This window comes from Caloenas nicobarica, chromosome 11, assembly GCF_036013445.1.
Source record: "Caloenas nicobarica isolate bCalNic1 chromosome 11, bCalNic1.hap1, whole genome shotgun sequence".
Classification (NCBI taxonomy): domain Eukaryota; kingdom Metazoa; phylum Chordata; class Aves; order Columbiformes; family Columbidae; genus Caloenas; species Caloenas nicobarica.
This window is the reverse complement of record NC_088255.1, coordinates 1,384,275-1,400,004: the sequence shown is the minus strand read 5'-3', so window position 1 is coordinate 1,400,004 and position 15,730 is coordinate 1,384,275. Positions and strand designations below refer to the sequence as shown.

Sequence of the window (15,730 nt, the reverse complement as noted above, 5' to 3'; positions counted from 1 at the left end):
GTGCCTGTTGAAGTATTTTACCCTGGAATCATGGAAGACTCACAGAAAACAGTTTTCTTCCTGCCGGCTTACAATTTCTGTACTCCAGGCAAGCAGGCGGATACACTGTTTTTCCAGGCAAGTGAAATATTTTTCAGGAATGTTCCTGGCATAAGGGTGTAAGTAAAGAAATAATAGTAGTTTAATGTATGTATTTTATGAAGGGTTAAAGATGTACGTAGACAAGTCGATTTTCCTGATTTCCCCACCCTCAACCCCAGTATTCGAAATCAGCATATTGGTAACACTGGCAGGCACTGACTTCACGCTGGGGTTGTTTTGTACAACGCTCTCCCTCATCAGTGGATTGATTTGCTTCAGCCTCAGAGCTCCATGGATTGACGAGACAACCGTCCCTAAAAAAGGAGCTGTTGCGCTGTATGATTTTCACTTTGCTCTTTTTTTTAGTGGCTGTTTCTGAAAAACTTGTCAGAGGCTCCAGGACCTCGCCAGCTGAGCTGCCTCTGCGTAGCAAAACTCTAAAGGACTATAGAGGTTTTCAGCAAACCGCTCACTTACAGTACCAGGGCTGAAGCTGCAGCGCGTCCGGAAATCCCTACTCCTATTAGGTCTGGGAATTCTAAGTCAAAGGTTTCGGTAAATGACTTTCTGAAAGAACTAGTTTTATATCCAGGGTGAGCGTGAGATGAAGCTTAATTGTCTTTGTTGTTTTCCTCTGGAAGACAAGTAAAAATGAAGAACATGTTCGGAGGATGGTGCTTTTCATTTGCAAAAGTCCTAATTAGCATTTTCTCTGCATGCAGTGCGGTATAATCAGCACTGGTTGCTGTCAGAAAATCCATGGGCATGTAGCTTCTGCTCGCTGCAAGTCCGCTGTTTAGAAGTAAGTAGTTAAGGCAACAGCATTTTTTTTTTTCTTTTTGGAAAGGGTTTGATGGAAAGAAAGAAATTGCTTTGCAATGTGAACAGTCAAAGGATAAGTTTTCAGGAAAGTCCCATTTCAGGATCAAATCTTTGGATGGTGTCACTTGAGCTGAGTTGTCTCAGTGGGGCTCTCCCTTCTCCTTCCTTGGCCCGGAGAATTCCTCTTCTTGGTTATGGCGTGAGACATTCCTTGCTGCTACTTTTTTCTTTATTTTCTCTTTTCTTTCTTTCTTTCTTCTTTCTTTTTATTTTTTCCTTTCTACTTCCTTTTTTCTTTCTTTTTTCTTCTTTTTTTCACAGGCAACTGATTTTACAAGGAATATTTAAAAGACATTCTTTTTAAAAGGCCCAAATCAAATGCACATCACATTTGTCCTTTCTCACGCAAGTTGCTTTTCTCGTGATCTGTTTGTTCCACCGCTCACCCCATATTGTACTTGGAGGGAAACACCAAAGTTGTGACATAAACAGTTTTGAATGTTTTCTAGGCAAAATTTACATATTTCTTTACTAAAGAAAGTGCCAATTCTTACTCAAATATATTTATAATTTTATTTCAAGTCTCCTTACACAAACAGTTTTCGAAGAAGTCGCAAGGCACTTACGTAACCGAACAGTGACAATGAGTAAAACCAGAAACCAAAAGGATCCCTAAATATAGCTGATTACCCAGGCACTTGCGGAACAAGATAAGTCTGCATGGAAAAGAGCTGCAAGTGAAGCTTTAGGGCTTTGGTTTTCTTGTCATATTTTTCAAAGTGTTAAAAATGCTCTGGTATGTTTGTTTGGTTTGGTTTCGTTTTTTAAAGACCACTTGTCCATGTGCCAGTATCTTTGCTTTTAAGTGTTTCCTGAGATTCTGATTTTGGTTTTGTTGAATTCTTAAGTTCCTGTTACCTCTTTGATACTATTGGAAACTGTATCCTAACTGTTCACTGTTAGTGATTTTTAAAAACTCAACAGAATGAGAAATACCCAAATTGCAGTTTCTGAGAAAGCAAACCTAACAGCAAACTGGACATGAGAATTGGCCAGTCTACGCTAGGGCACTTGTTATTTAAAAACAATGACAAAAACTTCCAAAAACATTTTATATATATAAAAATTGCTGTTGAAGTCTTCCCTGGTGCTGGTGACGTTTCGTGCAAATTAGCAGTTCTGCATTTTTCACTCTTGCTCAGAGCATCCTCCAAGAGTGGGGAAACTCCTTACAAGTAAACGGCACGTTGGTGGAGGGAGGAAAGGGGAGGGGAAGTGGTAGAACTGGGCCATTGTCTTTCATAAGAGACAGCAGCAAAATTTGGACTCGAGTCTTTTCAGAATAAAGCCATGTGCTTTTCTCGTGTCTAGCCAGAGGTTTGCAATAGCAGATTCTGCTCCTCAGTTCGAGAAGGACAGGGAACTGCTGGAGAGAGTCCAGCGCAGCCACGAAGATGCTGAAGGGAGTGGAGCATCTCCCGTGTGAGGAAAGGCTGAGGAGCTGGGGCTCTGGAGCTGGAGAAGAGGAGACTGAGGGCTGACCTCATTCATGGGGATCAATATGGAAAGGGGGAGTGTCAGGAGGATGGAGCCAGGCTCTTCTGGGTGACAACCAGTGATAGGACAAGGGGCAATGGGTGCAAACTGGAACACAGGAGGTTCCGCTTAAAGATGAGAAGAAACTTCTTCATGGTGAGGGTGGCAGAGCCTGGCCCAGGCTGCCCAGGGAGGTTGTGGAGTCTCCTTCTCTGCAGACATTCCAACCCGCCTGGACACCTTCCTGTGTAACCTCATCTGGGTGTTCCTGCTCCGGCGGGGGGATTGCGCTGGATGAGCTTTCGAGGTCCCTTCCGATCCCTGACATTCTGGGATTCCGTGGTTCACTGTAGTTCAGCTCCCGGCTCTGCACTCGCTGCGGGAGGACAATGGGGCTGGGCTGGCGCTGCAGCCCCGGCCGCCGGGGAAGCCGCTGGTGTGCAGCCATTCCCGATCCCATTCCCGATCCCATTCCCGATCCCATTCCCGGTCCCATTCCCGGTCCCAGCCCCGCCGCCCCCGGTGGAGCCACGGCCCCGCTGCCCGGCAACGCCGCCCCGTACCATGCGGCTCCGCTCGTTAACCCCGCTTCACACAGCCCCGTGCTGGGAATACGATAAGCACAATGTGCTCTGCGAGTGGGGAGGGTCTGCGCTTCTGCCTGTCCTTTTTTTTTTTTTTTTTCTCCCCTCCCCTGTCATAAGGAGCCCACAGTTTTCATAGGTGCTGGCAGACAATGGAGCTGATGTGATTTACACAGGAGGAGCTGATTAGCAGAGTTGTGCGCTGCTCTATTTAAAAAAAAAAAAAAAAAAAAAAAAAGCCTGCAGTTCCCATGTGATGGGATCACAGCACTGCTGTGATTATAGGGCAGTTGTTGTCAGATCTGATTGAGATAATCACGTCCGTTTTCCGAAGTTCTGCGAGCTTTAAGGATGCTTTTCAAAGGTCCTTCAAAAACCTTAACTGGAATATATGCACTTTGTTTGACCAGAGGGCTTTTAGAATGGCCTAAAATAGCCAAAAGGAGAAGTGGGATTTCTATGTAATCACGGTTATCCCGGTAGCACTGGGGACTTTTGGAAAGATAAACTGCAAACCGGATCAAAGAGCGCACATGAATTTGTATCCTTTGTGCGACTGGCTCTTTGTACGGCAGCGGGACAGTGTGAGCGTGCAGGTGCTGTGCCATGTGCACGACGGGCGCAATCAGAAACACTAATGCTGCAATAAGGAGAGGAGTGTGTTGGACTGGATTTGAGTCATTCAGATCATAACAAAAAGAAGTCTTGTGTTGTTCAAACCTGGCTGCAGACTACAGTTGCTGCAGCAGAATTATCTGAAAATGCTGAAGTTAAAGGCCTTCTGCTTGGATTACTGGCAGTTTTTATGTCTCCAGCCTCTTCACGGTTTCTATAAAAGGTAAGAAAACATTCACTGCGAAATGCTTTTCAGAGCTGGGCGGCTGCACATGGTGCCACCAGTGCTTTTACTGACTATTCTACTCTCTTGCAGAAAGGCAAATATGCAGGGGAAGAGGGAGTGGTAGAGAATTAATGAGAACTTGTGACAAAGATTGTAAAGCTGCTTTTTTATTGCATTAATTATCAGCCACTTTCGTCTCTGTGCGTACAGATGTGAAAGGTGAAGATGCTGTTTGGTTTTAACATTTACTTTAAGTCACATCATCTCAGCTAAGACTCAATTAGTACTTCTTCTTCTCTGCTATTTTATCCTTAGGCACGGTAGCTTGGGTTGTGTAGTCTACAGATTGTAAATAGCACTAGGAGATTAATTGAAATGTCATGGAAATTTATGTAATGCAGAGAAGATCCTTTTTTTCCCAGAGATATTTAGTAATATAATAGTTCATCTTTCATCTCCCTCCCAGTGCAAAGTGCACATCACAGTCATTCAGAGCAGTGGGCACTTCACTTAGGCAGGTCTGACGCCCGGCTTAAGTGATTGATGATGAACAGTGATCAGAAAGAATAGGACTGGGTGTCACATGCATTGAGCTTGCCTATTTAATGGAACAACAAAATAAGCAATTCCATTTAATGTGTCCCTGAACTTACCCTGATGCTTTTTAATCTAAGCTTGATTTACGCTCCTAAGCACAGGGAATTATGAGTATTTGAATTTTCTGGAGAAAAAGTGGGGTTCGCTTCATCATGAACAAAAACCATGCAATTCTTTAAAACAGGATTCTGTCCCTGTTATGTACACTCTCTGGTCTGACTACCTATTGTCAGCCTACAGAAAGTGCTTTGTACGAAATGCTAATTGCAGCTGAATTTGTCAGGCAGTGACTGAAGGCTGGAGAACGGAACTGTTCCAATCTTTTTCAAGGTTTAAGGGGTGCCCCACACTTTCTGGCATTGACTGATATAGGACCCTCATCTGTGACCATTGGCTTGTGAAGTTTCAAAGGATAGCTTTATTCTCCTCTTCTTGCACCTTTTCACAGATTTCATCTCTAAGCAAAAAAATTCCAACTTATTCCCAGCCCATTGTAATGTCTTCCTTGCTGAGAAACCGTATCAAATAATAGACGTATAGCCAGACTGTTTTGACACAAATAAATACAACTAAACTAAAGCTTTATGTCTTGGGTTCCTGGTGAAATCCCAGATTTGTTGCGAGCGAATTACTGTAGTTATTCTACATCTCCTAGTGGAAACCTCTACAATAGCTAAGGACTGTCCATTTATTTCCTTCCAGATAGTTGATTCATTTGTCATCAAAACCTGGATGTACTTGAGCCCTCCTCCTGGAGCGTGTTTGCATGAGCAGAAAAGAGGACTTAAGCACTTAAATATCAGATAGCAGCACTTTGCTCTCATCGTTTTGGGAAAAGGAAAGTTGAAGGAAAGTTGCAACTTTCTCATGTTTAAACCAAAATAATTTCTTGATGATGCACAGCAACAAACAAGCGTGAAAAGCAAGTGGTCCAGAATAACAAACCTTAAATGCAAGGAGGTTCATATTACAAAAAAACAAACCAAACAAAAACCCCGTACGCTTTCTTGAGACTTATTTTCAGTCTTTCAATCGTGTTTTCTAAGTAACCATAGATCGTTTTAAAATGCTCTTGGAAAAGAGCCAAGGCCGTGTGGGGGAAGAGTTTTGTGTGCGCCTGGGTGTACGTATGTCTTATTTTATGTATAAAATGAGATAACCAAAACAAGGCTTGAGCAAGGTTTCCGTTCCATGAGTCTCGCTCCATGGATGTTCAGTGTGAGCAGCAGGGTTGTTGCCTGCCCTCTGTTACGCCGCGGGGGCGGATGTGGCAGCCGATGTGGCGGGAGCAAACCGCAGCCGTCTCCGCGGGACGTTCCCTGGTGAGCAGCCATGCCCGCAGGTGCCGGGGTGCGGTGCCAAGTGTGGGGGCAGCGGTGCCAGCCCCTGAGCCTCCCCCCGCGTACAGGGGGTTCGGAGCAGAGCCGGGGGTGCCGTGGGGAGCTGCCCCGCTCCCGCCGGCCCGCGTGTCCTGCTCCCGCGGGGTGACTCAGAGACACGGCCTGGCCACGAGAGCTCTGCTCATCGCTCCTCGTGCGCCCGCCCTCCCCAGCGAGCTCTACGTGACAAGTGTGAGTGTTCCCTTTCCTTTTGTGGGCTGAGCAGAGCATGGCTTTTATTTTCAGTTTATTTTCAGTCTGTGCTCAGAACCGTGGTAGATGTTTCTTGCTGCTTTGGAAGCTCAGTGGCTTGCTTCTTTCCATTCAGAAATCACGCTGTGTTTTTCAGCTCTTGTTACTCAGGGAAGTTTTGTGGGATCATGTCTGCCTGACCTGAACGATTATGATTTATGGTATAATTTTGTCTTGCACTGAGACCCACTCAAATGGAACTTCGCACCTCTCTTCGCTGAGGTGTATTTCCTCAGCACAGCAAGGGAAAGGGGACATAGCACAAAATAAACCAACTGTGGCTTTAGTCCATTTCTTAAATTTGGCAGCAGCTTCAGCAGCCAGGACTTTGCCCATCGCATGTACGTTTACGAAACAAAGTTACTGCGAGGTAATCCCAGAGTGGTTGGGGCTGGAAGGGACCTCTGGAGATCATCCAGTCCAACCCACCTGCTAGCGCAGGTTCACTTAGAGCAGGTTGCACGGGGTTGTGGCCAGGATGCTGCTCCTTCCAATCACGTGTATATAAACTAACAGGCTGCTTTTATCTGAGTTGCAGCAGATTGTATACACCAAACTGGGGGGACTGGGGTAGAAACCTGCTCAAAGAACGTTTGATAATTCACTAATTTATGAAAATCAGATTTCAACTCTTTTGCCATTAACACTGAGTGTATTTTGGTCGGTGTTACAGCCCCTCACTTAAGTGCTGGTTTTCAGTATCCTTTAACTACAAATACTAAAAGTGTAGCGATATATTTCGATAACAGATTAAAGTGTAAGATGAGCAAATCACTGCAGGATTTCTGTGGGATTTTGAGGATGAATGTCTGATGCTTTACCCAATGGATTATTCTAAAATCCTGTGACTTCAGGTTTAGCATGTGAAGATTTTCTTCAGCCACTGGGTGCATCATGCTGCGTTTCTGCCAGCTGGTGTGGAATAGCCCAAGCGAGAAATTGTTACCATTAGCATTGCATTGAAGATAAAGGATAAAGTGAGAAAAATTGTGACTGGCAGTGAAGGCAACTACAATCTGGGAGGGGGGGAGTGGATTTTTCCTCTTGGTTAGATAAGAGTGGTTTTAAAACATAATGTGCCCAGTTTGTACAGGATAATTTACTGGAATCCAGTTGCTTGGCAAACAAAATGGGTTTAAGATGATTTTGTGTCACTTTTCATTTTTCTTTCATCAGTTTGCTCTCTCTCAAGGAGGCATGAGTCTCCTACAGAACAATTAGGACCATTGCTAACAAGCGCCTGATTCCAGCTACCCCGATGGAATAAGATAAGTGAGCAATGACTGGGTTTTTTTAAGCAGGGATTAGTTGAAATTGTTTCTGCCAGTCTTCAGTTGGGACTAGCAGTTCCAACACTGTGATTCACGATAGATTGAATCATGCTCTTAAGCCCATCCCCGGGCAAGAATAGGTCTATACTTTGGTATATGATTCAGTCCCATTAGGGTGTTTCAGTGATGATTATAAATGAAAATGCTTTCATGAATTTGCTTGGTAGGAGCAGCTTATCACAAAGGATATCACAGCGTGGCTGAGTGTCAGAAGCTACTTGAAGCCACTCTGATATTACACTCTGCGGGGCACCTGCAGCCCTGTGCTCATCCTCTTTCCCACTCTGTTATCCAAGACACGTTTGCAGCATTTGAAGCCATTAAAGGAATTGCCAGGCTTAATTTAGATGCGGTTTCAAAGACAGCACATGTGCTTTAAAAGATCTATGTCAGGATAGTTCTCTGGGTTAACTCTTTGTTAAAAAGAATGCGCTTTGATAGCCTTTGTTCCTTAATTCTAGTCTTAACAGCGTGGACTCTGTGTCCAGGATGATGGGCGGTGGGTTCAGACGTGCAGAGGACGTGCTTGCTAAGAGGCACAGAGCAGAGCTGCTGGTTCCCTTAAGCAAAATGCAGCGTAAACCAAGATACAAACAACTCAATTGTCATGTGTTACTACATAGTTAAAGGGAATGCCATTGTTAAATTCATTATTTAAAAGCAGATTTAATAGAGGGGAAAAAGTTATAGGTAGTGGTTTATATACAATACTATACTCCTATACCCCTGGAAGCAATAGCTGTATACTAGTTACAAATCTCAGTACCAGTGAGCAGGGGAAAAATCCTTCGATTCTGGTTCATGAGGGCAGGGAACTTCTGCTCCCTGATCAACAGTGATTTCAGCTGGTTCTTCTTCCTTCTTGCTGCCATTTGAATTATGAGCTCCTTTGCAATATCTGGAACAAAACAACAGCAAAGTGGGTGGGAAGAATTACTGAAGCTTTGTCTTGAACTTGCGCTTAGAGTTCACCATATATGTTGTTAGAGACAAATAGTTTGCTTTCAGTTGACAGTGACTTCATCCAGAGCGGGGCTGAGTCATATGCCTAGAGCTCAGCTCATTCTCCAGAGGTTTGTGTTGGCAACGTTTCTGCAATCGTAGAGCAGCTGAGAGCATAAAATTCTCTCCTCCTTATCCCCCCAAATCCAGCATCCTCTTGAAATACAGCCTGCAAACAGCGCGGGTTGCAGTATTCCCACACTCAGCATAAAAATGATTAAGAGGAAACTCTCAAATAAAGATACAGAATAGCAAAATGCCTTAAAAACAGAGCACTTGTCTACACTCAGGGAACTAAAGTGATTTCAAGCTGAGAAATTTGAATTAAAATACCCATTAATCTGGCGGAAGCCTTCATTGTAGTGTAATTAATGCTATTTTGTATCTGAGAGTCTTCCTGCAAGTGGTCAAAATGCATTGTTCATATGCCTTGAATTCGTACTTGTGGTTTGTCTGAACTGTCCGGGCTGCTCTCCCTCCTGACCTGGCGGACGGACAGACAGACATCTTGCAGGATCCCTTGGCTGTCCATCCCCCCGTTCCCTCGATGCGTGCTGTGGGACTTGGGCATTGCTGAGCAGAAATCCTGCCCAGATAGAACGGACGGGGCTGTGTGGTGCCGCTGCCCTTCCCGCTGCTGGAACCGATCAAGTGGCTTTCGGGCTGGGGACAGTTCTTGGTTTCTGTGTCTTTTTGTGCCTTTGCAGTCTTAAGTCTCAAACCTTCCTTTCCTTCACCCCCTTCCGTCTCACCCAGGAACCACCTGTGAGTCCTCAGGTTCTCCCTTCACACCCGTGCGGGTTTCACCTTCCCCAAGCAGAGCTCCCAAGGCCGGAGAGCGCGGCGTTCGCCAGGCTTTGCCTCCCAGAGCTGCTCTCTGCTTGTATTTAGATGCAACCGATGTGCAGACCCTGGAGCGACCACATTTTAATTGTGCGCTTGGCTCTGTGCCCTGCGGAGCGGGGTTGGAAGCTCTCTGAGTTTCCTTTGATGGTCTTCCAAGGTGAAGTCCCAGCGAAGGGAGGTTGGGAGCGCGGCGGCGTCTGGGGACACACGGGGAGCCTGGCAGGAGCTGCCGCTCCCAGGGCCTCGGGCAGCAACACAAACCTGCCAGCTTGCTGGGGACCGCAGGGGATGCCCTTTATCCAAATGCCAAAATCGTGCTGCCTGTGTCTCATGGAAGGACGGGTGCGCGGATGTCATGGGTATAAACTCCCAGAAAACATCGCGGTTTGCATACTCTTAGAATATCTGTGAAAAATCAGGAAAGGAGGTTTAAAAGGGAAGGAGATAAAGTATAAGGAAAGGCCAAGGAAAAAATACGTAGTGAAAAGATTTCATTTAAACCTCTTCTATCTACTAAAAAAGCTGACTTATTACAAGTTGCAGGTTTAACGATACCCCAAATTATCTCAAAAGCCAGAACACTTTTCACTCTTAAAATTTAAAACCATCTATTTCCAAATATTTGTAAGACTTCCTTCAGTCCCTAATTGGAAATAGCTGTTGTATGAAGGGAATGCTACCTAAGTTAAAAACAAGTCTGGAACTGTCCTGACAACCAGAAACATGCTAGCTCTAACTTTCACATTTTCTTTTTTTCAAATGACCTATAAATATAATCTACATAATAATAGAAATGCTGTTAAATTCTGTTTCATGATCATTTTGTCCTGGCAGAAACTTCAGGAAAACAAATTGCCGCCTTCCCTCTTGACGGCTGCAGTAGACGCGTTTCCCTCTTCACAGGAATGTTACACTAACCTAATTTAGGCTGAGCCTATGCACAGTTAAAGTAGGAAGATTATCTTGGCTGCAAACATGTCAGGTGCAACGTGATGCGGGTATCCGCAGCACGAGTGGATCAGAAGGCAGATGAGATAAGGTGTCGTGGGCGCGCAGTGCCCGCCCTGCCAGCAGAGCACTCTGCCTGTCCTGCGGGAATGAACCTCGGGAGGGGAGAGAATCATGGAATGTGAGACTCCAAATTAAGCCCTGCCTTTCTATTAATATCCTTTAAAAGTAATACACCACCTACAACTTGTAAAGGAACCTGAGCTCTAGCATTTTTTAAACACTTCATGATTTATATCCACTGTAAGGTCTTTGCCTGCAGCAGCTTTGTTTCCAGTGTAAAAAACAGAAAATGAAGTCCTCCCGTTATTTTCTCTCCATTACCTCCCTACCCTCTCCACAACATTTTATTTTTAAAGAATCCTTAAGTACTCCCCATCACGTAGTGGGCTAGTAGTTGCTCTGGGTTCTCTTAGCAATCGAACCCACTGGGAGAATCCTATTGTAATTATGAAAATATGTCGGATGTGCTTGGAAGCGGCCAAGTTCAGGGCTCCGACAAACAGCTCCTGGTGAATTTTGCTCCAGCGTTTTTGAGATATTGATTCTTCCAATTGTTTTGCCTCCCCTGCTGCAGCTCATTGCTTCCGTGTACTGTCAGCAGAACCAAACCTGTGCGTCTGTCGTGGCTGGTTTGTGGTGTCTTGGTTCAGCCTCACCTGCAGCAGCGGTTCCGCTATCATATCTTTGTCTGAACTAGTGACTCTTTGAATTAAAGATTTCTTCCTAAAAAAAGACGCAAAGTGTTCTGTAAAGTTGAGAATTGCTTTCCCTGTTTTACAGACAGTGAAATGCAGCTTCAAGAGAACTGGCCTGTCCACTCAATGTAGAAATGTGGAAAGAAACTGAGGGAAAAACCAAAGTACGGTGCGACCTCCTGATTCAGGGGGCAGCACTTCATGGTTGTGCCTATTAACACATCCACTGGAAATAAACCAGTCAGTGTCCTAGGGAAACATAATGATGCTTGGTTTGGAAAAACCAGTGGAAGTGGGAAGAAATTTCGGAAGGAGGCAGAACTCCTTGCACCCTCCTGTTGCAAGGTGGCAGGACGATGACCTCTTACAGTACAGGAACCATTAGCAAGGACACGGTTATGGGTCCAGAGCCAGCGGTGCTGGCACGGCTGTGGAGAGTGATCTGTGCTGTAGATGCTTGCAAGTGCGGCAAATCTAATAAAGAATGGGAGAAAAAAAAATCTACAAACTAAGTGCATCTGTTTGGGGAGTTGTGGCTCATCCAGAGCAAGGTCCCATGCACAGTGTGGCTGGGTGGATGCAGTGATGTCCTGTGAATGGAATCCGCTGTTTTATTTCAAGGGGAAGAGATAACTGAAGTTTTCATTGCCACACCCAAAGAGGAATAATAACTGTCTCCAACCAGCCCTCGTTACCAGCCCGCAGTCTCTGCCTTGGCTGGGATTTCTTGGCCAGACGTGTGAGTGTGGGAGAAGATTGTTACTGGAATCATTGCAATAGATCATGATTGATGTACAGAATGGAAAATCCATGTCAAAGACAGACGTCATGCCAAAAGGCCCTTTTGTGGTGCTGGGGCTCATCGTGACTTGTCATACAGTGAGAGCAAACAAGGCTTCAAAAAAGTGAAATCATTTGATATGCTAATCTGTGCCTTGTTTCAGGCATAGTAATGCCACTGCGAACAAAGGAAAGAAAGTAAACAGCTAAGACAAAAGGGCCTTACTGTCCTATTGCTGCTGGAAAAGCGCCTCTATTCCTGAATAAGATAATAGTAAGAAATAGTTGATCAATTGGTTTCCTCTTCGATAGCCATTCTGTCACCTCCTCGGTAATCATATTGCGAAGGAGCTGTTTTTAGCAAAGGCAGCCCATTGTGGGAGACAGAATTAGCCGTAGGTTTTGATTAATCCTCAGTTCTTCACGTCTGTGTATGTACAGAAACGATTGGCTATTAGCTGATGCTGTTGCACCCGCGCTCGGGCGAATCTGGCATTGTTCTCCCTGCCTTCCTGAAGCTTTGCAAGATGCTCTTGGCTTTAAGCACGCCTCTCAAATATCATCTCGAGGAGCATTTCACCGCAATCTGCTCCTCGTATTTACACCAGAATAAATAGCGTTTCTTCACATCTGAGATTTAGTTATAGAACTGGAACACTGGAGCCACGTTAACTCCTGATGTGATTTGTGCCGTATTTAGGATTTTCTGGATGCGTATTACTTTGTCTTTGCAGGTTGTCTGTCAGTTGTATGTTCCAAATTAGGGCCTGCTGTTCCCTGCAAAATTAAGGCTTGCTTAGTGGAGGAATAACTTGATTTGCCCAGGTCTCACTGGGAATTAGTGGACAAATTCACCTCGTCAGGGCAGGAGCTGAAATACTCTGTATACTATTTCACAAATAGCCTCCTTTCCATGGGAAATGCAAAGCAGTGATTTAAAACACAAAAGAAAACCCAACAGCCCCCACACAAACCACCCCACGCCATCTCACTTCTGTCCTGCGATGTTCTCACATGTTATTTTAATCCATTTGGTGACCGGTTGTGCATAAATTTTAGAAACATGGGTGAAGAAGGTGATTAAAATACAGTTCTCTTGTAAATCTCATCCACCTTGATTTATATTTAGACACAGATAAAAATAATATTCCTGCAGGTGCTGGCAATATCAAAATATTGCAACTGAAGGTGAATCAAGGAATGTATAATCTAAATACATGAATTATGTTGAAGCCTCAAGTATAAGCTCAAAGAGATGTAGTTGACACAAGTGAACATGCTGTTCGATACCTTTATACTACACAGAAAATCAACTACTATAATAGTTTAATACTCTGTATATAATGAGATTCTTTATGCTAAATAAAATATTTCAAGTGCACACTATACAAAAATCAGAAAATCTTTCTTATAGGTACCTCATCTCTCAAATTTGCAAGTTAAGGTAATGGGCAGGGTTCAGCTCGTCTGCCTGAGCTTACAAAGCTTTTTCCATCATTGAAATGGATTGCAATGGTTATGTTAAGAACAGTTGTATGAGTTTTCTAATGTAATTTTTCTTCATTAAGCCCACTGATTTAAAATGTGCAACATGCTGCAGAACTTGTTCTTTCTTAATGAGCCATCAATAACTTGCACCAAAACCCAGTTGTCAGAAAACCCCAAACCAGAATCTATTTCCGAATAGTGGCAACGGTCACGAGATCCTAGATAAAACGCAGTTGTGCAACAGAAATTAGACATTTAATCATAAAAGCGTACTGATCTATGAAGAAGTAGCATGACCTTAGTTTCTTGCTTAATTGAGCTTCATAATGTAAACATGTATCTAATGCCTTTGATCCAGAAGAGCTGCTGGTGCTGCCGACCTCTTTGGAGAGCAGAGCGTGTGGGCCCAGCGAAGCTTCGCAAAGGTTTCATCTGTCACAGCAACAGCGCCGACTTTCAGGGTGGTCTCGGAGAAACCAGGGCAGGATTTAAAGGGCTTGTCCTTCAATTAAAAAGATTTGCAATAATTATAACAACAACAATACTTTTCTCTGAGGTTGATTCCATGGCAGTGTGTGTTGAGACGTTTAAACTTACTGCTAGAAAAGCTATGAGCAAAATTCTTCAGCTTGATATAAGGCAAACAAAAAAAAAAATCAGTGGAAATATTTATGTTTGCTCATAAATCCTCATCATCATGGGGAAATCGTGTTCTACATCTCACGTGGTGTTTGTGGGGTATATACTGTCCTAAAGACAAAACTGCGTTAGCATTTACATGTCCACAAGGTTTCAGCACAGTGAGAGAATTCCATACGCATAATGAAAAAGTTGGGGCTTGGGGTTTTTTTTTAATCAGAACTTGCCATTTTATTTTTTGTGTAATTTAGAGGGTGTGTCGTTGCTGATAATCACTATTGAAAGTCATAACTTTGCATGTCTTCAAATACAGCTTTGGAAAATGACTCATTACTTCTTTTGGCACGAAAAAGTTTATGACAGTACGCAAGAAATTTTGCAAACAGTTGAGAGCTTATTCAGCCTAAAGCATTTGATTTAGTGTGTATTCGGTAAGCATTTACACTACTTCTTAGTGATTTTCTAGGGCCGGGTTACTGGGCTGTTTCTTCGAAGTGAAATACATTAGAATAACTTTTTGTAGGTGTCGCATAGGTAGGTTTTTCTTACTTGACAACTTGGAGCAATATTACACGTAGCTTTCTGAACAGCCTCTAATAATCTCTTCTGGCTCGCAAATAATGTAAACAACGGGTCTTGTAAATCATGAAGGAACAGTAACCCGAGACTTCAGAGGAGAAAGTGGCTCGTCGGAGCCCGGGTGAGCGGAGGTCGGAGGAATCGCTTGGAAATCGTGAATCAGTGCTTGGCAGCTGCGGGAACCTTGGACTAACTTCGGCGTGTGCTGCTAAACTTACTCCTTCCTTGAGTTACTTGGAATCTTCCTCACTTTGCAAACACTTCAGAGAAGGTCATGAAGGGAGATGGCAGTGCAATGTGGAATCTGATGTGGAAATACTGCATTTCTGTCAGGACAATCAGGTACGGTAAGAATATATTAAACTTTGTTTTGTGGTAAGTCTGAAAACTGCATGCACTAAAGATCGTCTGCCCTACTACTTGTATTCTTTCACCCTGCACGTTTAACTCTAAGTAGCCTGAGATGATGATTAGCTGAGATTCTTACTTGTCTTTATACTAAAGCTGTGAAAAGAAAAATCCAAATTTATTGCAAAAAATCTTCAAGGGAAGTGGAGTTTTCATGATTTCAATGTCTTGGAAATACATCTGTCTTGCGTACGAGCAGGTGAAAATGGGAATATGAAAGAAACCTACTGTAATCTTCTGTTTATTAATGCAGAGATAACAGTGTGTGTTCTCAGCCTCGTTTGCTTCAGACCAAGGGGAGGCGGGGGAGAAGAGAAGGTGGCTTTGGAAGCACAATAAAACGGCGGAGTTTCAGTGTCTCTGGGGCGGCGAAGTGCCCCAGTGTCACCTGCGTGCGGATCTGCGGCGCGGGCGCTGGGCTGGAGCTGAAGCGCGTTCCGGGGGCGGCTGGCGTGGGACACGCTGCCAAGCGCCGCTCCTCTGCGTTCCGGGGGAGTTTATTCCAGGAATGGAGCTGTGAAGCCAGGCAGCGATTGTGCGTTCTCGCGGCGATTTTATATATTTCAAAGTAGCTAGCCATTTTCGGGCTGTAGTTTCTCGGTGTTACAGCATTATAGGATTTGAGTGGTGTGTTTTGTCGTGCAAGCTTCCCTTGAGAAATCACGTAATCTAAGTAATTACTCCATTTCACACTGCATATTCTGTGCTCAGGAAATAGTTCAGAGAGCCTGAATTCCTGCATGAACTTTCATTACAACCAGAACGAGACTGTGGAGAGCTTTTTATCATCAGGATACCAAAATGAAGCTAAAAAGTCCCTTAGTTCCCAGCAGACAGCGAGTCAATATAATAGAAACTG

General features: G+C 44.1%; 1 protein-coding gene across 3 annotated transcripts in view; it reads left to right on the top strand.

Annotated features, from left to right (window-relative positions):
• Window positions 1–15,730, top strand: part of IQSEC1 (IQ motif and Sec7 domain ArfGEF 1) — a 332,002-nt gene that overhangs the window by 182,632 nt on the left and 133,640 nt on the right. For 2 of the 3 annotated variants that reach the window (XM_065642479.1, XM_065642482.1), the window contains exon 1: window positions 14,724–14,805. The exons of the other annotated variant lie outside the window; for it this stretch is intronic. In XM_065642479.1, coding sequence (XP_065498551.1) covers window positions 14,738–14,805 — 68 coding nt within the window. In that variant the 5' untranslated portion in view covers window positions 14,724–14,737. Of the gene's footprint in view, window positions 1–14,723; window positions 14,806–15,730 lie in introns of those variants that run through there. 3 annotated transcript variants of the gene reach the window in all.